Source organism: Oreochromis aureus, linkage group 19 (assembly GCF_013358895.1).
Source record: "Oreochromis aureus strain Israel breed Guangdong linkage group 19, ZZ_aureus, whole genome shotgun sequence".
In the NCBI taxonomy this organism is placed as follows: Eukaryota; Metazoa; Chordata; class Actinopteri; order Cichliformes; family Cichlidae; genus Oreochromis; species Oreochromis aureus.
This window is the reverse complement of record NC_052960.1, coordinates 14,963,921-14,987,867: the sequence shown is the minus strand read 5'-3', so window position 1 is coordinate 14,987,867 and position 23,947 is coordinate 14,963,921. Positions and strand designations below refer to the sequence as shown.

General features: G+C 41.6%; 1 protein-coding gene across 5 annotated transcripts in view; it reads left to right on the top strand.

Annotated features, from left to right (window-relative positions):
• Nucleotides 1-9,837: 9,837 nt before the first annotated feature.
• The window catches only part of meis2a (Meis homeobox 2a), a 78,107-nt gene continuing 63,997 nt past the window's right edge, over nt 9,838-23,947 (top strand). For 4 of the 5 annotated variants that reach the window (XM_031747185.2, XM_031747187.2, XM_031747184.2 and 1 more), the window contains exons 1-8: nt 9,838-9,991; nt 10,293-11,143; nt 11,656-11,882; nt 13,461-13,602; nt 13,887-13,937; nt 14,334-14,384; nt 14,899-15,048; nt 23,177-23,291. In XM_031747185.2, coding sequence (XP_031603045.1) covers nt 11,132-11,143; nt 11,656-11,882; nt 13,461-13,602; nt 13,887-13,937; nt 14,334-14,384; nt 14,899-15,048; nt 23,177-23,291 — 748 coding nt within the window. In that variant the 5' untranslated portion in view covers nt 9,838-9,991; nt 10,293-11,131. The remainder of the gene's footprint in view (nt 9,992-10,292; nt 11,144-11,655; nt 11,883-13,460; nt 13,603-13,886; nt 13,938-14,333; nt 14,385-14,898; nt 15,049-23,176; nt 23,292-23,947) is intronic. The other variant, XM_031747189.2, reaches the window with a different exon arrangement.

Here is a 23,947-nt window from a genome sequence, read left to right as displayed (position 1 = left end):
GCTGCATCTCCGGGCTCTTCCCACTCTTGGCCCAGTCATTTCTGACAATGTTAATGATTTAGTGGAGAGCCCTCCACAACGGATGATTTGTGACATGTAGGAAGGCTCGAAACGAGGGAGGACTAGGCAGGTTTCTGTGGGGAGTGTTTGGGATCCAGGGATGCCTTGAAGATAGTGATTCATTATATTTAAGACAAGTGTGACATCCTACTTCAAGGAAACAGCACACATATGTATGGTGGGGGAGATTTTTCGGGTGGCCAAAGTGAGGAGGGGTAGGTAAGTACAAAGGAATGCCTCTGTGTTTTTGGAGATGACATAGGGAAAGGAGGCAGGCATATGGAGACGGCAGACTGGAAAATAATGGGTAATGGAAGAATTTAGCCTGAGGCTATATGCCTGCTTTGCCTACTTCTGTATAACTAGTATATCTATAATTCAAATACATACCTTTAATAATTAACCACCAGTGAATATTAAAGGAGAATGTGGGATATCTCTTCTACAGATGGAGTCAGGTGAAAACAGGATTAAATTTCAAATTTGACAACAGCACAGAACAAAGGACCGGAGAGCAAAAACAAAAAGTTATCTGGCGTTTTTGGGCCAATTCCTTATTTTGTGTTGGTGTAAACAAATAGCAGCTTTGTATGAGCGTGACATTTATTTTTATACACAATAGTGAGTTTCCGCGTCTATAAAATTTGAAGTAATGAACCGTCTTAGTGTTTCTGGGTTAAAAGATATGTTTGTTCACTGTAGTTTCATTTCTGTTAAAGGGCAGTTAGTCACCATCTGTACTGTAATCTAGCCGAGGGCTACTCCCTGGAAACATACGTCTAGAGTTACACAAGCAAACATCTCACTGATTTTCTCCGAGTGTCTCATTTGCTGTTTGTCACTGTGAACTTTTTGCTCTGCTCTAATCTCATCAGCCTCACTGTACCAGAAATGTTGACAACCTTTTGTCTAACCGCAGCGTGGCGAATCCACATCACCTACGACATCCGTGTGACTGACTGATAGCGATCAGCTCGTGTTAAACTCGAATCCTGCTTTACATTCAATTACATAATTCCAGCCACATTTAGGCAGCTGCAATTTGGAAATAAGAGTGCATTGAAATTCGGTGTATTTATGCCGCGCTCTGAGTGTGCCTTTTAAAATAAAATATCCCAGAGGACAGTGTGTTTTGTAGTCTGTACACAAGTGGCACAGAAGAGCTCTCACAGACTGTGTCATTCGATGTTATGCAAACACCAGAGTTCAACAAGAATCGATGTATTTGCATATTCTGGATCTTAAATGTGTTCCGCTTTTTTTTTTTGCATGTGTGCAAGCCCCATTTCTATCTCGGCTCTTTGATGTAGCTCATACATATTGACGAACCCATTCAAGAAACCAGCCGTGTTAACTAAAGCATGAGCTCAATTTGTGTATCCTCTTTTTAAAAAAATGGAGCATTAGTTTGTCCCATTTATATTTCCTGGGTTAATTAGCAAGTGAGAGATTGGACAATTAGTTCATCCATGCTAATTGATTATAATATTACAACCCAGTGATGATAAGATGAACATAGTCTTCGTTCCACATTCCTCTAAGGGATTCAATAATATATACAATGCTTTTGCGTAATGAGGGTTTTAAAAGGACGCATCAACTAGGGAAATTGTTCATTCATTTCCGCTCAGAGTTTTTCAGGACACAAATGACTTGAATGGCAGGGATGCAAGCATCGTATGGTCCTTTTTGCTTTTGAGTCATGTCAACGCAAATGATGTGCATCACTGGTTCCCTTTTTTTTTTCTTTTTTGGGGGGGGGCAATCTGCATTTTGAATCTATATAAAGCTTCTACTTGAGCGAAGCTTTTTCTACTCAAGCAAACACTATGAGTGTAAAATTACACTTTATTTAACTCTTCACTGCTCCTCCCTTGTTCTTTACCCAACCATACAGACCCAGCTCTCTTCTTAGTTGTCAAATATCTGCAATTTAAAGATCAGGTATGGCCCTCTAACCACCTCTCACTGGTGGCCCCACTCGAGTTCCATCACAGTGTGACAGTTTGTCATGAGGCCGCAAAGCTGCGCGGAGGGGAAAAAAAAAAAAAACGCTTCAGGAATGTGTGCCAATGGAGTTCACCTGGAAAGTTAAACAGGAAGCGCTCAGACTTTCATGTTATTCGTTTTAGAGTGGCCATGCCCCTAATTTTGATGTAAGAGAAACGTTTCTGCGCTCCGCTGTTATCATCAACTTTCTTTGCCTTTTAGCTATGATGTTAATTATGTATATTCATACATATTTCGCATGTTCTGCTTGATAATTATTGCTCTCTATTTCTTAACAGTTTTTCTTCAATTTCTTCAGCCTCACCGGAAGAACGGTTTTTTGAAATATGACCCATTTCACCTCAAAATGTTCATCCTCAGGTACAGCAAATAAAAAAACAAGATTCAAGCATTACAGTTCTATGCTGTGCTTAATAATTAATCGCCCATCCCATCACACTATGAATATTTACATGCAAAGCGTCCCTGGGAGCCATCCATATGCCAGAGGGAGGGAAGTCTGTGTGTTTATAGCATTAAACGCTCAAATATCGTCACAAACCCCATTTCGCCTCCAACCATGAAAAACACTCACTAAAGCATTGCAAGCATTTTATTTGGTGTTGCACAATGTAACCTATTCAACTCCCATTTAGACGTGGAGAGTCAGATTACAGGTACTCTCTCTATGCTGAACAGAAATCCCAGGATGCCGCTTGTCTAGTTCGAATGTGAAGGGATCAGAAATGAGTTTTTTTTTTTCTTTAGGTGCTGTTTCCAGCGCAATGACATTGTTCGCTGAGGCCGACCTCCACTTAATGTGTCAAAATGTCAAAGGTCCCGTTGTCAGTGCTGATTGAATTGAGGTGTAGAAGAAATTACACAGTATATTAAATTATGTAGTGAAAGCAGAAACGTGCGGTGGGAGCAAAAAGTGTGTGTGCTGATTTAAAAAAGGAAAAAAGAAAGTTTTAGACTGTAATACTTTGAGCAAGAAGAAAATCAAAAACAAATATTGCTCATTATAAATGATTATGTGGTTCTGCAGCTGAGGACTTGCACTGCCAAACATTAATGCACTATTCAGTTTTAATCCTGGTGACTACCTTCTCTTTATTCCTCCCTTTGTATGTGATCCAGAGATATAGAAAAAGTGCTGCTGCAGAACATTGGAAACACGGCGTAACCGTGCTGCCTGTGACTGCTGCTTCAGAGTACAATACCATTCATAAATTTCCAACCTTTGACCTCTGAGGGAGACTCAGCAGGATGCACATCAGGAGGGTCCGGGGATATAGCAAAATTCATCTTGTTAAAGTTGCACTGTGGCCACTTTAAAGTATACACAAGCTAATAATGGATAAGTGGGATATGTTATACAAATAAATATGCTGTTACTAGTGAACCTGGGCATGTTTGGCTCTGTTGCTCCCATTGGTGATATTTATCCAGGAAGGGAAGGCTGAATGTTGTTGTTGCCTCCCTGCAGGTCCCCGAGCTCTCAGATCTCCTCTCTGTCTCCTGTGCGGATAAGTAGTGGCTGCAAAGGCAATGCCGGTCTTTGATATTTCACTCCTCATTTGAATCAGTGGTCGCTTTATTTGACAATGCCAGGTAATTACTCGGGTACCTTGCTTGATCATGTGAACTCCTGCAGAACCAGAGCAGAGGGAGGGAGCGAGGAATGGAGGGAGTTTTGGGAAGGAGGGGGGTGTACTGGGCTGTGAGAGAAGATGGAAATGGCAATGCATAAACAGAAAAAAAAGCAAGGGGACCAAAACAAAACACACAAACACAAACAAACCATCTGCATTTGTTTACCTGCACTGTTTCAAAAGGGGGGTGTCATGCGTAAGAGCTGAACTGTGTTGTGTTAAGCAAGTCCGATTTGGTTTTAAATTGTCCAGCAGTGCTTTTTGTAGTGGGGCTGTCCCATACTGTGAAGGGAGTAAGCAAAAGGTCAGACCGTGCAGGTTACAAACAGATGCACTTAAGTGCATGCTTACCACCATTCAAATCAATAGGGGCTGTCTCATGGGTTGAGTCATTTGATTAGTTATAGTCGCTGTGGCATAGGGGGAAGAGCGGGGTGTCAGCTAATCCCAGGGTTGGAGGGTCGATCCCTGGCCCCTCCACGTGCTTTGGGCAACAAAGCAAACCTCACCTTGTGCAAGCCATTTGCTATATGTACGAGACAGGGGAATGATTCAATGAAAACTTACTGAAAGTATGTTTTTAAAAAAAAGAGAGAGAATCAAATGAGAGTTTTGAAACATTTTAATTGCATTTAGATTCAAGAATTTATATATAAGGCATCAGAATCACAAAATACACAATACATTGATTTTCAGACAAAAAAACAAAACAATTTTTTAAATAAAGGCTATTTATGATACAGGCTAAAATATATGTGTAAACAACAATAAATGCAATGTCTTCATTAATAAAGTAAAAAATAAATGCTGATGCTTAGGTTCAGTATTTCAAGTGGCTTTGATATGGGGTCCTTATCAATGATGTTTATTGAATAAGAGAGCAGTGTTTACTCTGTTGTGTGACTGGAATATCAAACCCCGTCGCACCACGTGAATGCAGCTGCGTTCAGGCTGACTAACTGAGCTCTCCTCAGAGGAAACCAGCAGACAACTGAGGCATGGACCTGAAGTTTAACTGAAAGCCTGTGCCAGCAATAAATAAAAATAAATAAAAATAAAATAATAAATCCCTTTTCCTATAGGGATACCGGAATATTAAAGAGGAATTTTATCGATAGAATTCTGAGTAATAAATGCATTTTTTTTCTACACACACGCGCACACAAATCTCAAGAAAAGCCGTGACCGGATAAAGGGAGCGTGTATTGTAATGGTCTGCCTGTGTACTAATTCATTAAAGCTCGCTATAAATAAAGAAGAATGACGGAAGTCACGTGAGCCTCTAAATATATCTTGTCTTGGGGAAGTTTTTTGCCTTTTTCTCACCTTTAATTAATTTTTCCAATAAAGCAGCTGCCACCTGTGTACATACATACACACACACACACACACACACACACATATATATTTATATTTGTAATATTTAGATTTTGATATTTTGAATAAAAAAGGAAAAGAAAAAAAATCTGCCACACTCGAGTTTTAACGTCGTGCGCGTTATATCCGCTCTGGGCAGGTTTGCAGGCGCTTGGAGTCTGCATTTACAGTTTTATTCGCCTCCTAATCATACTTGAACCGTGGCGGACCTCCGCACTCACGTTTCCTCTCTTCCGCGCTGGACAAACAACAGAAGAGCCACATTTATATTCGTTTCAAAGTGGAGAGGGGAATTAAGATAATTTAATAAAGACTTAAACCGCTGGGGTGTCTCTGTGGCGCCTAAAGACACGTTTCCTCTGATCAGCGGAGGAGGGCGACTTTATTGGACGTGTTTCTATTTCCAAATCCGCATAACGGCCAACGATGCATGTATTTCCTATAATGCAGATAAGGGAGAGAGGGTTTGATATGTAATAAAAGGTGGGTCTGCGTCGCCTGTTTAAGCCCCTTAAGCCTGATAAATGATGAGCGACAGAGGCACAGCAAGAGGGTCACCGCTATTAACTCCTCGGTTTCCCGGCCTCCACTTAAACTTCTCTCAATTACATGTGGTAATGTGGCTGGATACGGGACTTAGAGGCTTCGACCTGTTCAGGCTGACTGAAATAAAATAAAATGAAAGAAATGAAAAAGAAATCATAGTCAAATCTTTGCAGTGTTTTTAGGTTGTCCCTAAAGCCACGTGTTCAAGGGAAAACACAGGGATTACGGTCTGTGGCGTTACTAACGCATGCACACCAGGTATTCTGGGACAAACACCCAATGCAAGCTCATTAAATCAGCATTTGGTGTATCCGAGCAGGCGTTAACGACGGGCTCTAATCTCGGCGGTGACCTGCTCAAACTGTGTCACAGCCGAGCAGAGCTGAGACTCTCTCTGCAGAGCGGCTGCACGCACGGAGGAGGGGAAATATTAGTAGTTTGTGTAGTTTGACAAGGGGGGGGGAAAGGGGGAAAAAAGTATTTATACATACATGTATGGGGAAAATGCGTTGGGGAAATAGGTCAATATATAATTTTATACGTGAAAGATCTTTTTCCTGCAAAAAGAAGAATGAAAAATAAATCATTTTCCAGCATTAATATTTTATAAATAGTTTTTTAGGTGCTGAGGTTGTTTCCAGAATCGTGATATGAATCGATTTGCTGACTTTTTTGTGCCTCTCTTGCGTAAAAGCCTGTAAAACGTTGAATTTGTTTATTAGTTTATTTCAAAATCGCTTATAGCAGAAAAAAAACGGATTTTCAGATTCTATTATTATTAAAATAACCACATGAGCGTTCTTATTACGTGCTGTTGGTTTTCTTTGTCCAGTTTATTTAGATTTATGTGGCTGCAGAGTTAATTTCAAAATTGGCTAAAAAAAAAGAAACAAATAAAAAATCAGATAAACTCGATAACTCAAAATATACGCGGTGCCTTAAATTAAATGCAGGCTAAGGCTGATAAAGGCCAACTTTTTTCCCCTGTTTTCTGTCCCACAGTGACCGTCTTATAATAGAATTAAATATAAAGGACGCAGACATTTGAACTTAATTTATTTTTGAAGCACCACAAGAAAACAAATGGCAGGTTATAAAAAAAGAAAATGCGTGCACTATTTAGATTAAATCACTAAAACAAAAAAAATGGCATTTTATAAAGTTCAGTTTTTGATTTATGGCCTCCGGTACCTCAAGAATAAACAGTTTGATGGAGCTACCTTTAATTTTAATTTTAAAACACATTTGCGTGGTCATTTTTCTGGGGATTTATTTCGTGTTAATGTGCTTAATTAAGTTTGGCGTATTTTTGTGGGCCTTCTCGCGTTTGTGGCAAACCTTCCGACGGCTCGGATTTCGCTGTGGCCGCCAGGTGTCGCTAGAGGGCAGCATATTTCATGCCGAGCCCGTGAGGAGGGGGGAAAGCCGCGGTTACGTTTTGTCTTGGTCTCCTCTCTCTCTCTCTCTCTTCCTCTCTCTCCCCTCCACCCTTTACTAACCCTCTGACACCAGGCTCCGAGAATCGGTGGAGGGGAAAATGAGGCTTTGGAGCTGAAGAATTTACAGTTAGTCGCGAAACTTTTACAAGTATTTGAGTTGCTCACTCCGCTTTCTGAAACCCTATAGTCACATTTCACTCCGGGGTCAAAAAGAGTTCAGACGCAGAGGACTGAGGTAATGCTTTGTGAAAGAAGGAAACAAAAAAGCGGGCCAAAATATCCTAAACAAATCATGAATAAAATAATATAAAATATGTAATAAATAAATAAATAATGGCAAAGTATATGGACCTGGTAATTATGGATTAATTAACAGTCTTCTGTGGAATTGGAGACACCGGGAAAATGTCGAACTGCCTTGTTTTTATTGAGCGCAAAATTAAATGCTGAAGTAAAATTCTGCCAAATTACGTGATTATTTTTTTATTATTATAAATTTAAGGAACTGGTGCAAACAAACAAAAAGACACTGCAAGGTTTTTATTTTCCGCGCTTCTCCTGCAGTCAGTCCATGAGCCTGTCTTATCTCAACCTCTCTATACATTAGCTTTCCTAATTTGCATAATCTCATACTGAAGTGGGCCAAAGAAAGAACAAAGTTACAAACAAGATTAGGGCGATTTTATTTGTTCCTGCGGTTGAGGGCCAATTGTTTCTTCAGGAGTGTTTAAGGTCACTAAGAGGATTTGAAGCTCGTTTCATATCAGTGATCTTTTTGAGGGAATTAAATCAACAATGCATTTCTCTCCATATTTAGCAACAGGCTTGTGTGTGTGAACAACCGAGCCCTGCAGGGCAGGAGAGGGGGAGAGGGATTGTAAGTCCCGCAAAGAGTAAACAGAGGAGTGGGACTTGGAGTGCTGGTGCTCGGGTGGCGCGCAGGCGGTCCTGGTGCACCTTAGGATGTGACATGCAGTGGATCTTTAGCCTGGTGACTGTCCCAGTAGTGTTTTCCTTGAAATGGATCCTCTCCCCCCCCTAATGAATCCAAACGCAGCTGGCCATGTCCCACACGGACACCGAGAGCTTTAACCCTAAACTGACCTCAATTTGACACCACCAGATGAAATTTTACCGCCTGTTAATGCCATCTACTGATTTTCTTTTCTCTCTCAAACGCGCGGGAGTTGTGCACCTGAAAAGAGCTTTAACGTGAAGAAACATAAAACTACTTAAAAAAGTCTAATTGTCTGTGTTAGGTGTCCTCCTGGAGGTATCTTCCTTGTAAACGCCGTCAGGTTATAAGCTGGGGAGTTTAGGTTGGCACATGTCTTGTTTATGAGGAAAATTAATTTTAATTAACCATTGAGTGAATGATGATTAAAATGAAATTGGAAAATTAAACACCGACTTGTGTAATGCCACATAAAAAAAAAGTTGTTATTAAGCAGATTTAATAACCTAAATATTGTCACTTATGAAGCCTCGTGTTTATAGCGTTCATTAATTACTCGAGTAAATTTATCACAGAAGAAAAGAGCTTAAAATTTCACGTCGTTGGGAGTCATTGCCGCAAGTTTTATAGGGAAGGATGTGTGTCTGTGGAGCCGTACATTGGACACGCATAATTAGCTTCTCCTATTTTCACACGCTCTTCGGGTGTTTACATCACTCTCCTCCGGGGCAAATCACATATTTTCCTGAATAAATGTGGGGAAAAAACAACAAAAAACATGAAATTCGCAAAATCTAAAAGTATGCAAATGGGAAAAAAAACAACGATAAAATTCGGATTTTCTAAGCAGTATAGTGCAAACGTCACCTAAGCTTAAAAAGAAAGAATTTTGTCTGCATTTGTATAGTCCAGCCTCACAACTTTCCCCATGCTGCGCCCCGAAAGGACGCGCGCTCACAACAAAGCAGTAGATACAATAAGGTTTATGCTACTTACCATGGTTGTCCAAAGAAGGAGGATGAAAAAAAAGTCAAGCGTTAGTGCACAAATCAATGTGAACGACAATATTTAGCTTATGAAAATATCAGTCTTCAATAGCAGTCTGCCGGGCTGGTTGTGTTTACAGAGTGTGAGAGAGACTTGGAGACGGCGAATGCCTTGGCTCTCTGCGCACCGCTCTGCTGCTCCTTCCCGGGGTATTGCACGTTGAAATGTCCACACAGCCGTTTGTCAAAGCCTGCAGTCCTACACTTCCCACCCCCCTTTATGCCAACAAACATAACTGTTGTCACGGTTTCATTTATTAAATCTTTTTCATTTTTTTTTTAAAAAAAAACCCTTCTATTTCTGTAATCGACCCTGAACAGCTCTGCTTTGTATTTTGTTTGTTGGGAGAGTTTATTGACCCTCCAGCAGTAGCCACAGCCTATCTCCCTGAGCGTGTGTCTACCTTAATCCTAACCTGTGAATAATTAATTCCCACCATCAAAAAATGTCACGGAGCAATAAATGGAGCCTTTATGTGAGAACCTATCAATACAGCCATGATGCCATATTAGCACTGATGGAGCTAAATATTAAAGGGGATAGATGGCCTGCTTCTGTTTTGAGCGTAAAAGTGCTCAGGCTCCAAAGAGGGCTTCACTGCAATCGATGGCCGGAGCGTTGCTCCTCCTCTAAACTTCAATCTCCTCACATGATTGATGATCTCGGGGAGCTTTGATAATTGACTACTCTGAGGTAAGGAACGAGTTTCTATCAAGAGACGGGATTGGACGAAAGAAACACACAAAATTACTTTCTCCACAAAAGCTTTTTTTCCGCTTGGAAAAGTTCATTCTGGGCTTAGAGGGGTGCTGCGCGCCGTTTAATTGCTAAAAAGACCAGAGCAATAATTAGCAGTGAGATTAGGAGGTATTACTGAGATACTGAGTATGCACACCGGCTTATAACCACAAAACAGAAAACAAGTAAGCGTCATGCTCATATATTAAAGTCAGCATTCATAAGATCTCGTTGTAATAGCTTTCTATCAATGAAAATAAGGACGTAAAATATTTATTTTGCCGTGCGTAAAAGTTTGGAGTCGTAGTGCGCAATTCTGCTCTAAATGTAGCATTTTATTGTTATTATCATTATTTTCATAATTCATGCAGATACGTTCAGTCGCTGTTATGTTTAGTTCAGCTCGGAGCATGTGTAGCCGAAGTGTTTAAAAGTGCCCACTCTGGTAAACCTCTCTCATTCAACCTTTTTCTGCTGTTTCTTTAGGACGCTTATCGGCGAAGAAGAACTGGGTGGGAGTTGGAGCTGTTCTGCGTTGGCTTTTTACCCCCAGTGTGGAGTTGAAGCCGTCCCTGTGCCTCGCATATACTCTGCATATCACAAGATTTGGTCTCTCCTCTCTCTTTTCTGGAGCTGCTGTAGGACTGGCTATGGCCACCACTACTTCCGGGATCCGTCATTTCATTCGCCCACCGCTCAGCGCTGCGAACTGACTCTGTTTCTATAAGCAAGCTAGCAGCCAACCTGCCAACACTCGCTGACACTCACTCATCTCAGTCTCGCCAGATAGACGAAATACCTACGGGGGAAAGAAAGGAGAGATCTGAATCGCAATCTCTTAATTTCGACTGCTTTTTTCTTTTTTTCCTCTTTTTTTTTTTACAGTGATAATAAAACAAGATAGCGATCTGGAGGCATTAAAGGAGACGCGGACTTGCGGGATGAAAACGGACTAAAAAGATTCGTCCTTCTCTTGAACATCATCACCAACCGTCATTCATTCATTACCTTGACAACCTCTGGCTTTGATTGACAGCTGGAGTGGCAAAAAGCCATGAGACACGACAGTTTAGTTACATGCAGGTTGTTGATGGGCCGATTGTAACCTTCACTTTGGCGCATTTTTTATTTTTTTTTCCAGGAAAGAGGGTAAACAAGAAAAATTGCAAAACTCCCTGATGCTACGCTTTCAACTGAACCACACTGGCGAATAGGAGAGTTCGCAAAGTTGGTTGAAAAAGGAATCTTGCCACTAAATCACTTTCTAACCGGGACTGGGATATTAAATATACGACAGATTCAGGAGTTTATTGGAGCGCAGCCTGATGGCGCAAAGGGTAGGTTTTTTAAATCTGCTACACTTACCTGTTCAAATCCACTGTAGGGAGGCCCTCGTATCGCTAACCTCTTGTCGGGTGGTGGCAAATTTACAAAGTATTCCTATCAAAGCAGTTATATTTGACATTTTTGCAGCGCTCTCACTCTTCAAGCAAAGTGACAGCCTCTGCTTTTACCGACAGCCTCCACGACAGCCGTGGAGCAGTTTCACAGAGGACTCCAAACTAATTCGATCTGTTCGCCCACCAAACTCTGTTCCGCGGAGCTCCTAACTTATTATGTTTTTGGTAATGACACACCGAGTAGCAGATATAATATATCACACTTTTCTGCCCTGGCTGCAGCGTAATTTTCCACTGCAAGCGCTTTTTTTTTTTTTTTTTTTTTTTTACTTTCTTCTTTGCGTTTGTTCAGAATGAGACGGCATGCTTTACTTTATACATTTGTTAAGAAAAGAAAAAGTAGCTTAACCGGAAAGTCGGCTGACTTTTGTTCTAATTTTAATTCCTAGTACGATGAGCTGGCCCATTACGGTGGGATGGACGGAGTCCCGGCGTCGATGTACGGGGACCCGCATGCTCCCCGGCCGCTTCCCCAGGTCCACCACCTGAACCACGGACCGCCGCTGCACGCCAGCCAGCACTACGGAGCCCACGCTCCTCATCCGAACGTTATGCCCACCAGCATGGGCTCCGCTGTCAACGACGCTTTAAAGAGGGATAAAGATCAAATTTATGGGTAAGGTTTACACACGGATCTAATACGCGCTCACGCACCTTTTCCCCCCTTAACTTTGCAGCTTTTCTTTAAGTTTGCTTTGTTGGAGTTTCTCTCCCACTACCAAATTTAAATAGTGTTTTGTGCAGGTTTGACCGCAATTTTGGACCTCTATTGTTGGTTAGGGGAGTTTTGTTGATGTGTAATTTTACACTCATTGTACAAGGCATCGAGCAGCCTGCAGTAAGTAAGAGTATGAGCCTTAAGCTTGAAATACAAGCTGCAGAATAACATGGAAGCTCGCTGTTCATAGTCCAACCTCCAAATACAGAGACTGCAAGGAATTATGATAAAAAATTATTTTTAACATCATTGCAATTGCTCCATAGTGCAAAGTGTGCCTTGTAATATCGCTGCACACTAATATTCCTCCATCGTAAACACAGGCTGTACTTATTAAAACGTTCTTGTTCCTGCTTGCAAATATATTGTAAATGTTTTCAAAAATAGTTTGCGGTGACACACACACATACACAGCCAGCGCGTTACAACACATTAAATGTCTTTATAATTTTATCACATTAATCTAAAATAATGTAAGAATTGGCAGGCTACTTACTACTGAGGGCAAAACTAAAAAAAAAATTATGATTACAGATAATGCTCACTAATACGTACACAGTAAGTGCTATAATCCCGATATAATCTGGGATGTGGTGTAGAGTAAATCCAGCTCATCATTTCTATTTTTCTTGCGTTTTCATATGGGAAATTGACTCTATTCTCTTTAATACCTAAATATATACGTATCACAATTAATTAAAAAGCCAATGTCAGATTTCTCCAGTTATCGCTGGTGATAGAAATAAGGAGTTTGCTGAAATTATAATCTGCATTTTAGAATGATTTGGGTGTTTGTCTCAAGATGCTGGATGACTGTAACAGCTGGAAGATAGAGTTTACACATTTCACCTCTGTGAAACGATGAAGATGTAGGCCTGTGTTAAAATAGCAGTAATAATAATATTAAAGTCTTCGGTGACGACGTCTTAAGTGTAACTCTGTGTTTTTGTTTTTATCCCTGGCGACCGTATAATTTCTTAAAATTCCACTGAAATCTGTCGACAGTCAGCTTTGTGTTTTGTTTGAAGTTTTGTTCACTTCTCAGTCTTTTGTCTTTCGCACTGCAAGAAATGTCTGTCTCGAGTCTATTAATAACATATGAGAGCTCAATTGCTAAAAGAAAATGTACCAAACGGGGTTGTCCACATGCATGTGTTACTAGAAAACTACTAAGAAGACTTTTCTGAAATCAGACACACTGTTTTAATTGTCGCCGTCCATTTTTAACATATTTTAAGACATGTTTTGATAGTAGAGTAATAAAAAACAAAGAAACAACTAGACAGCGGGATAAAAGTAAAAAAAATAATCGAGATAAAAACTTTTTTTTTATTGTGATTATTATTATTATTAGTTGCAGTAAAAATTTGAAGAGCAGGGAGCCGACTGATACGCAGGTTGACTGGACATTTTTTACAGTGGGCATTGAAGAGCCGGTGTGCTGTTTGTACTCAGGCCGTGTTTCCCCTCTTGCAGTCACCCTTTATTTCCACTCCTCGCACTGGTTTTTGAGAAGTGCGAGTTGGCGACGTGTACTCCGAGGGAGCCCGGCGTAGCAGGCGGCGATGTCTGCTCTTCAGACTCCTTCAATGAGGACATTGCAGTCTTTGCCAAACAGGTCAATTTTGCAGTTTAAAAAATATTTTTGGATGGTGTGTCTGCGTCACGGCAAATAGTTTTCCGCTTGCTTTATTTTCTTTTTACAATAAAAAGTTGCCTTTTTTAATGATTTATGATTGTTATTAATTACAAAATTTCCACTTAAAACACACAAGTTTTTGCTTTTTTTTTTTTTTTTGGCTTTTTGTTGTTTTGTTTTTTTCAACTTTAAAGTTGTAGCTGTGGGCCACATTCCACACATTTCATACCAAACTAACTTTGACATTTGGTGTATTGTTTTAGGTCCGAGCAGAAAAACCTTTATTTTCATCAAATCCAGAGTTGGACAATTTGGTAAGCGCACTTCTTTGTCTCCCAGTTCCAGTTCCCTCCGTCGGTACACTGAAATGTCCACAGAGTCTCGAAGTAAATATGTGAACATATGATTTAGACTTCCGCACTGATGTCAGATCAGTTTAGAATTGAGGCTGTGTGACCACATTTGCCGCTGTCATTGTTCAATCTTCCCATCTAACTTACCCAGCTGACCACTGTGTAATCACATATTAGAAGTGTAAGAAGTTAAAAAATATATAATATATGCATGCTCTCGCTGACTGTCGTGCACTCATAACTGGAAGGTTTTATTTTATGACACAATATCCACCAATGTGAAAAAATGTACATATACATTATTCTTGTCAGTTTTGTAATTTTAATTGTTGTTATTTTTGCTCTTTCCCCCCTCAGATGATACAAGCCATACAAGTATTACGGTTTCACCTCTTGGAATTAGAAAAGGTACATTTTGATATTTCTTTACGCTCTCTAAACTTCACCTGCCACACGCACAATATGACTGCAATGTAAGCGATATCACTAAATGTGCTCCAGAGGTAATCACTGCTGTACATATATCACGGATATGAAAAAAAAAAGGAAAAGAAATGCACCGAGAGACGTTCTGAGGATGCTCATTTTCATAAAATATGCTGCTTTATTTAGCCAACTATCGATGCAGATGAAGTGGATATTGATAAAATATGTTAGAACCTCTTTGCCCACGTTGCTCATTGTTATTGATCTGCAGATTTGGTTTCAGCTACTCATTATTTCGCCAGCTTACGGCGTGCTGTTTATTATTATTTTTTTTCGTCGTTCAACTTGTTGCTCCGGCCTCAGGAGAATAATAAGCTCTGCAACAATTTCACTATTGTTTCCTCGCCGCCGATAATGCCTCTTAATTGAAGTTATTCTTGGACCTGGCTGAAGCGTTTCCCCATCCTGAGAAAAGGTGTTTTCTTCCCCTTTCTAGGTGCACGAGCTCTGCGACAATTTTTGCCACCGGTACATCAGTTGTTTGAAAGGAAAAATGCCAATAGATCTAGTTATTGACGAACGGGATGGCAGCTCAAAATCAGATCACGAAGAACTTTCGGGATCGTCGACCAATCTTGCAGATCACGTGAGTAACACGAGCTTTTTTTGTATTCGTAATTTGTTATGTGCTGTTTTTGTCTGTCTGCATGCGCATCTGCTGCTGATAAAAACCAGGGACACATGAGCCCTTAGTTTTCAGCAAACAATGCATTTGAGTAGCAATCAACCATATATAAATATATATATTTAAAATAAAAATTTTATAATAATCACATCGTTTGATTTATCTAATAGAGCCAACTTTGGGGGCTACTTAGCTTCTGCTCAGTGTGTGTGACCCTGCTGTGCCATCAGTAAATAGAGCATGCTCTGTTCTGCAAGGAAAATCTGCCGATCGATGTTCTAAGGTCAAAAGCTACATGTGATACAATAGAGTGAGTTATTGTTTTAGTCTTTTGATTAGGGGCAGTCATGTGTGCATAACGCGTCCGTGCTTGCTTGCGTGCTGGAGGCTTGAGTGGGTGTGTACGTGCGCGTGATAAAGGGTGCGCGTGCGCGTGTGCAAATCGCTGCCCTGCGTTCGTGGAGAGTGGCACGCTGAAAAAAAGACGTAAAAAAAAAACGCGAGGCAATTATCTGTTACGCAGGTTTAACGTTAAAGCAGGGTATCAACGGTAAGCTTTAGCTTTAGGCCAATATTTAAAAAGAAAAAGGCTTTATATTTGGGGGCTGTGGGAGCTGAATATGGCCTGCGCGTAAAGCTGTGGATTTTGCTGCAGAGGTGGAGAAAGTGGTAGCCTATTGAAAGAGATCTCAGAGCTAAAGGCTTACCATCAATGTCAAGTTCACAAGGCATATGATGGTTCGTCTGGAGGCCTTCCATTGCTGTTGATGTTAATGTGTTTAATTGTTTCGTATTGATTGCCGTGTGGTTTGCTCTGCAGTTGCTTTCTCCTCTGCGACCCGCCCCCCCCCCCCCTTTATGGCTGGAGGCTCCATAATGCTAAATTCAATTATATGCACCTGAAGTACAGTAGCTTTAAATTTGTAGATCGATTCTCTGCTTTAAATTGTACATTTTCGGTGTAATAAACACAGATTCTAACTCCCCCCCTCCGCAGTATGGATCGAGCTGACAGTGTAGTACTAAGTTCATATTTGTGAATTACTGTGTCTTCTATGTCTGCGATAAAGCTAATGTTTTAGTGGGGGTGGCGGGCTGGGGGGGGAAATCGGCTAGTGTAACAAAGTGACTAGTTAATATCTGCGCAGCACAAGGCCAAGCCTATTAGGAATTAAAGCAGATTTAAGTGTTATGCAAAGTCTCTGCGCTGCATCTGTTGGGTCTGGCTATAGGCCTAGTGGATTCCCTTTGAAAGCCCGTCGCCTGTGCAGGGCCACGCAGCGCGTCACACAAGGTGAAGCGAAGCGTGTTTAGCTCGAAGATGCCGATGCTGGTTTGAGAAACGGTCAAAACGGCAACATTGTGGCCCTCCAACACAAGTGTAGAAATGAGGCATGCTGTTGTTTATAGTGCAGAGATTAGATAAACTAGCCTGTTTAGTTTCATGGCAGATGGTTGGCACTCAAGCCAATTTCCAATGGTGCCTCCAGTGCTCAGACACCAGCTTTGTCATCAGTCCACTTGTAAGAAATATTTTGATAATTAGAAAATTAAATATGCCAATAAAGCAAATCAGGAGCAGCAATAAACAAAGAAGGTTGCATGACAAGCCATTTATCTCGGGGTTGTTTGAAATGACCACCTCATTAGCTATTTAAGTTTGAGGGATTTATTTCACTTTTGTGGCACCAATGAACTTTTTATTATACCTAACTGCTGGGCTGGATTTTACAAAAGCAGGAGAAAGTCCTTTTTTTCTTTTCCTCTCTCTCCTTATTTGCTTTCAGAGCTGTGTCTGAGCAGAGTAGGGAGTATTTTTTTAAATAATGGCTACAATTTATGGAAGCATACATACTCCAGCTTATTGTTTTTAATAAATAGAGGCGCAGGGCAGTGTGTGAGAACATGTGTGCACCTCATGATGCTTAAGTGGGAATAATATTTGCAGAAAGGGAAAGAAAGCGAAACTACAGTATAGTGCAGCCATGATCTAAAAACCTTGTAATAAATAGTTAACTTCTCCAGCAGTCATTGCCACATCTATTTGAAAAGCGTCCAGCTTTGCATGCCGAAAATGTGTTTTCAGTATTTGGACACAATACACCCCCCACCCTCCCCCCAAAAAGGCATTTGGCTGCCAAACTGTGCCGATGGATGGGAAACAATTTCTGTCACTCTTGTCCTGATTTATTTATTCTATCTATTCACTTCTATTATTTGGCTCTATTTTATTATTCATTTCTGTCCTCGCATCTCATTGAGGAGAGGAAGGCGGCTTGATAGTTAGATATGCTAATTTATTTAGTTAGAATCTCACACGTCCATTTTTCTTTGCTTTGATATGCATTTTTAATATATAGCCCTGGGCTACATCTCATTTGGTGAAAGTCGGTTTTTCTGGAGATGATCAGGCTCTTCAGTGAGGAGGCAGCCCGTTGAGCTTGTTTTTTATGAGTGCATGTTTGTGTTACCCCTTCCTTTTCTATCGCTTTCTTTTTCGCTCCCGTCCCTTCCTCATACCTTACTGCGGAGCTTTAAAGTGTAGTTGTATTTACATTTGAATGCAGCGTGGTCTTAGAGATGATTGGCTTACAGCATAGATCAGGATAAGGCCTCACTGACACTGTTGATTTCCCTCATTCGCTTGCGGTGACTATCTCAAGCATGTAGCCCACCCAGTGTTTCCTAACTCATTGCCCCTCCTCAGATTGACTCAATCATATTTAAATTAAAGGAAAAATAGAATTTGTATTACACATGAAGGGTGATAGGAAAAAAAACACACACACACAGTGGTGTAGTTTTGCAAATGGTTGGTGTGTGTGTGTATGTGTGTGCACTTGTCACTGGTTTGCTCTCGTCTTTTAATTAATGAATAAAATTTCTGTCTCTTCTATGCTACATCCAATTAGGGAGACAAATAGAATTAACAGTGTCTGAGTATTATCTGTTCTAATGAATTAGCCTTTGTGTCTTCTTGTGCCATTGTGCCGCTTCCTTAGTCAAGCCATTAGCAGAAGGGTTCTCATTTCTTTTATGGATATGCATTATAATGTTGCGACTGCAGTAGAATTTCTGCATAGTTTAAGATTTGCCAGACAGAAATTCTTTTGCATTCAAAGGTCCCACTGCTTTGTTTTGGAGATCTTTCCTCAAGGAGTGATAGTGCTCATAGTTATGGTATAGCTTATTTTGCATTTGCTTGGCTGTAAAAAACAGGAGGAAAAGCCTTTTCTGCTTAGGTCTCGATCTCTGATAAAGGCTCTGGGCGCTGTAGACCAATGGTCAAATGCACTGATGTCACAGGTTTAATCAAGTAATGCAATAGCTCATCTTGAGCCTGTGCATAAGTGTGTGTGTGTATTTGTGGAGGTGCGTGCAGTAAGATCCTGTCCTATTTCTGTACGTCACTATGCATAGTGCAGTGCATACGCAGCCCTCTGCCTGTGGACAGCGAGCCCTCAGGCCAAGCTTGCCTGCTGAACCATGCAATTTCTCAGTTTTGGAGGTGTTCTAATTCTACTAGCTTTGTCCTCCTCGAGGGCCGACTACGTTTGGATACCATGAAAACAGTGCATTGTTGACTTGGGACGCTCTGTCTGTTCCACGCAATTGTTTTGTGATGGTGGGATGTCTGGCCGTACATTTCCTATTTGATTTGTGTTCAGTGGCAGGGCCTTGTTGGCAGGCATATCTAATCATCGGTATGGTGGCTGAAGAGAGGCTATGCTAACTTGTTGCATCTTCCGCACTCCCCTTTATTTGGCTGAAAGCATGGTGTAAATGACTGCAGTGATCAGGAGATTCACATTAACTTGTACATTGTTATTTTAAAGGAATGAATGAAAGCACAAGTGTTTATAACATTTTTTTGTCATTTGATTTTTTCGGGATATGTCATATTAAGCTCTGCCAAACCCATGAATCACTTTTTAAAAAAAAGTAATCTCTTCTTTCTTTGCACACATAATGTACTACAGCGAGTAAAACAGCTTTTGCCTCAGAGAAAGTTTTCAGGCATAAATACAATCAGACAATCCTCCTTGTCTGTTAAAACATGCTGTGGTGAATTATTAGCTGCTAAATTAAGGACTTTTTATATTGTGGGTAATTGAGGGGGTTGTAAATGCTTAGCCGTTCAATGGAAATGCACCTACACTTTCCTGAAGTGGCTGTATATAATTACGAGCTCAACGCAACAGAAATGTGTGAGAAGTTTTTCTCTTTCTTTGTTTATGCCATGTGGCAAGATGTGTCTTGAAATGTCACATCGCCTCGTGATTTACGGCCCCGTGTGTTTCTGGTGCGTCAGCGATTCCTTACATGTTCAGCGCAGGATCTTTGTAGCTGCTCCGCGCACTGATAGCTCAACATACGCGCACACACACGCACGCACGCACACGCACGGACTCACAAGGTTAGTCGTTCTCAGCCTGTGTTACACTGCTGCTACTGCACCAGATTTCCCCCCTTTCCCTCCAGGTTTCTGGGGAATTTTTGAGGGAAATTCAATGATGCTGCTAAATCAATTTTATTTGAAATTCCTAGGGATGTAGGCAGAGTGCAGTGAGGGAAGTGAAATTGTGCCAGGCAGGTGTTTGTAAATGAGAAACAGGGGACAGTGGCAGAGGAGACGGCAGCATTCTCCCACTCTCCTGCGGCCCGGCTGCACTACGAGCCTTCCTTCCCATATTGTCTCCTGCTTTTATATTAATTACAACTTGTATTAGCAGCCGCCAGTTGCTAACCCCAGCAAATAGAAAAGGCTGCCCCTAGAGACCGCTCTTCTTTTGTATCTTATTCTCTATCTAGTCCTGTTGTGTACATTTGTGTGCGCGCTTCCTCCTGCACATGTATGTGTGTTTGCTTGCTGGCATTCTCCTCCTCCTCCTGGTAACACTGCTCTTTAACACAATTAGCGAGGAGCATGGAGTGAACCGTGTTTGACTCCTAATTATGCCCAGCTTTAGGGAATAGTCACATGGGCTGGAGGCCCTTTTTGTCTCTTTTGCATCTTCCCCTGTTTTATTCGAGCACTTCTTGTGTAGGTTGAAGACTGTTTGTGTGACATGATTTTTTTTTCCTGCAACTTGTTTGAACTTTATCAGACCCACAGGGGTTGTGGCAAAATGGTTGTGTGTGTTTGTGTTGCACGGCGCAGTGTCTGATGATGCACCCGCCATAGCTTAGAGAGACCCACTAAATTATTCATAGGGAGGAAAGGCTGTTGCTTTTGTCGCCTTGTTGAGTGTGGAAAGTTAACACTGTTGTTTTGATATTCCTTGTCTTGTTTTGCACACACGCTTATGAATGAGCGGTGACTTACAGGTACTAAAAGAGAAGTGTGCGCTCCACTGCATATGCATTGGTCTTGTGTGCACTCTATTATTATTATTAGGTCATATAAAGTGCTGCAGTCTTCTTTTTCCACTGTAAGAGCCAAACTAACAAAGCTTTATCTACATCCCCACATAAAGGCCCATTAAATCCACAGGGTAGCAAATCACAGCAAAATATCATTCCCTTTTACACCATTAGATGAGGTGTCTTTGAATTTAATTTAGTGCCAGCGCCATTAAAAATGACACATTACTCTGCAATGATAGCTAAATTAAGTCCTATCGATTCCACTGTTGCATTAAAACCATAGCTGGCTGTGGCCGTAGCTGGCAAGTGTTAAAGGGAGAGATAGAATGAGAGAGCAGGCATGTGTGAGAGCAGTGAGCACAGTTTTTCAGGTCTGTCTTGTGTCTCGCCGGCAGTGGGTGTCTCATTGTGAGGAAGTAGAACCCAGTCATTTTCTTCTCTTGGAACAACAACAGCCCGTTCTGAGAGCCCAGAGCCCAGCTCTGCTTAAACACACTATTCACTCTGGGAGTCTGGGATTTTTACCTCTCCTTTCTTCCTTCCCTCTGTGTTGAACACGACAAAGACAAAATTAGACTGCTTTCGGGGGGTTGATGGGCTTTTCCCACATTAGGGATTTTACTTAGCCTGCGCTGTGTTGAGAATAACAGAAAATTACTATAACAACAGACCTCGTTCCCATGAAGTGTTCCATGTGTTGATCAGTGGCCCAGAGAGTGAACACATCGTAATCATCCATCGCTCTCAGTACGGGGACACTTTCCCCTTCACTCACTCTGGAGGGCTAAAACCCACGCACGGGCTATTGTTCACGTTGTCTTCTTACCCCTCTTCTGAGTAATTCTCTGAGCTCTTTATCTGATTGCCATCCGGTGAACAGCTGACGCTGAGAGGGCCTTGAGTGGAGCGCGGGGTCTGAAGGGTCTTGTGTGTTTCTGTCTGCTGTTTTCAGCTCCAAGCTGTTTGAGAAAACAGCCCGCCTTCCCCAAAAAACTTAGCAGATAAAAGGGCCTCGCTTACAGGCATAGCAGCAGCCTCGCCTCCGCAGCAGAACAAGCAGCAGCACATCAGGACTGTGTGCCCAGGGGACCTCGGCAGCGGCGTGTCTTTAGTCTCTGTTTCCCTGCGAACCTCGATTAGTCTCCAGGCTCTATCCTGTCTGTCCTCCTCGAGTACAGCTTACTCTGACTGGGGCACAAAGGCAAGCAGGCAGGCTCCTCTCTGGCGGGGACTGAGGGAAAAGTTCATCAGGAACTCTGCTCAAGTTGGACAAAATGGTAAAAACGGTCTGTTTCTAGGAATATACTGTGGCATGTACATTTTCCCTCTACTTTCATATGTATGTATATGTGTTTATGTGTGTTTGAGGGAGAAAAAAACACATAGCGGGAACTGAGAAGTGGGTTGAGGTTTGTGGGAAGCCTTGGTGCAGGCCTGTGTTTGTTTGGCTTGGGCTCTGCTCAAGGGGCTGCTTCTCTCGGGCCCCAGACAACGTTAGGCTCGAGTTTGCCAACATTTTGTCATCATACTCAGGTGACATGTTAAACTGGGAAAGACTAGCGAGGGCTGCGTGAGCTAGGATGTCGTATCAACTCTGTGCGAGAGGCTGTTTGGAGTGCGTAGCTGATTGAGTCTGTGTTTGTGGGCACAGATGTAGTATATGACGTGATCAGTCTGTCCCTCTATTGCCTGAATGGCAGAGGAAATTCCAGCTCTAGTCTGCCTTCATGTGGCTCTGATAAAGCCTTTCCTGTACAGTAGAAAATCCTGTTTCCCTGTGTGTACTGACAGGGGAGTAGGAATGACCAGGAAAGAGAAGAGGAGCCGAGAAATTGAGCTGGACGTAGGGCAGGAGAGAATAAAGTCAACTTAAAAGCTATGAATTTGTTTATGGTTATTTCTTTGAAGTTAGCCAGCAGAGATTTAACACTTCTTTTCACGATGCCTTTGTATATATGAAAGTGAGTGTGCGTGCATCTGTGTTTATACTTCTTGCTCTATTATGTCATTAGCATGTGTGCATAAGTGTATTTCAGCAAGCCTCTGTGGGCGTGTGTGTATGTCAGTGTGGGCGTGTACACATTTTTGGCAGATTAGCAGGAGAATCACTGTCATATCTTATTTTCATTTCTGACAGTGGTAATGATTAATGGTGGCTGTGGTGTGTTTGGACTTTTTACCTCTATATTTCTCACTTGACACGGAAGTCTCAATTGGTTATGGTACAAATGAACTGCACTGGGCTCCGCCATATGTGTTTAGACTATTACTCACAAGCGCTCTACTTGCAATGTTCAAAATCAAATGCCACATTAACGGTGCTTTGTTTTGCCCTCATACATTAATGAAACACTTTGATTACAGTGTTTTGACTTATAGCCAGTTGCGTCGGTGCATTCGTTTGTTTCTATTCAATCACTGTAGCTACTTTGATTATCTGCTAGCTGAGAAAAAAAGGAGAAAAAAAAGCTGCGGAAACAAACAGGCCAAGGACCTTCACAATGCATTTAGACTCTTACAGATGTCACTTTCACATTTCCAGCATTCTCATATGAACTCTCTCTCTCTCTGTGTTCCTTTCCTCTCTATCTTCTTCTCCTCCAACTTCGCCCCCTCCCTGCTCTCTCTCTGCTCCTGGTTTGTGGTTTGGATGGGGAATGTGGTTGGATGCACGGATGGATGGATGGATCCCACGCTCGCTTTCTCCTTTTTCAAACCTCAGAACCCAGCTTCCTGGAGAGACCACGATGACGCCACCTCCACACACTCAGCCGGCACACCGGGGCCCTCCAGCGGGGGACATGCTTCACAAAGCGGTGACAACAGCAGTGAGCAAGGTGAGTCAGTACAGAAATGGGCATGCACATGCATGCACATTCGTAACACATGCGCACACATTGGTCTAGTTTTGCGCTCAAGCCCAAGCACATAAACATACATAGATTTATGCAGGACATATTAATCATCGCGCATGGAGGGATTTGCCAACTCTTCACTTTAACCCTGTCTAATGTGAGCTCTATAGTGAATAGGTGGCACATCTCTCTTTACACGTGTCCCAGTCCTTTTCCTTTTGCACTTTGGATTATCCAATTTTTTGACTGGCATCCATGTAAACACAGTCACACCTAAAAATGAACATGCTTATCCACTGTTGTACTCGCACTGAAATACCAGCAACAGCCACTGGAATACCATACCAACCTAGTAAAAGGCTTTCCAAAGTGTTGCTATTTAGAGAGCTGAACAAAAGCTGGTGATTAATAGTATATTTCTGCCAGTTCTTTCTTGAATTTAAACCATATTAACTTTGCCTGCACAACAGCCCCTAATTATGTCTCACTGAGCCTTGTGTTATCTACTACACGACCTGCCAAACACTTATAATGCATTTCAAAACAAATGCATTTGAATTTAATACAGATAGTGTGTTTGAGTCACAGCGACCTGCCTCGTATTTTTGTCACGGTCGGTATCAGTTTTGACATGAAAA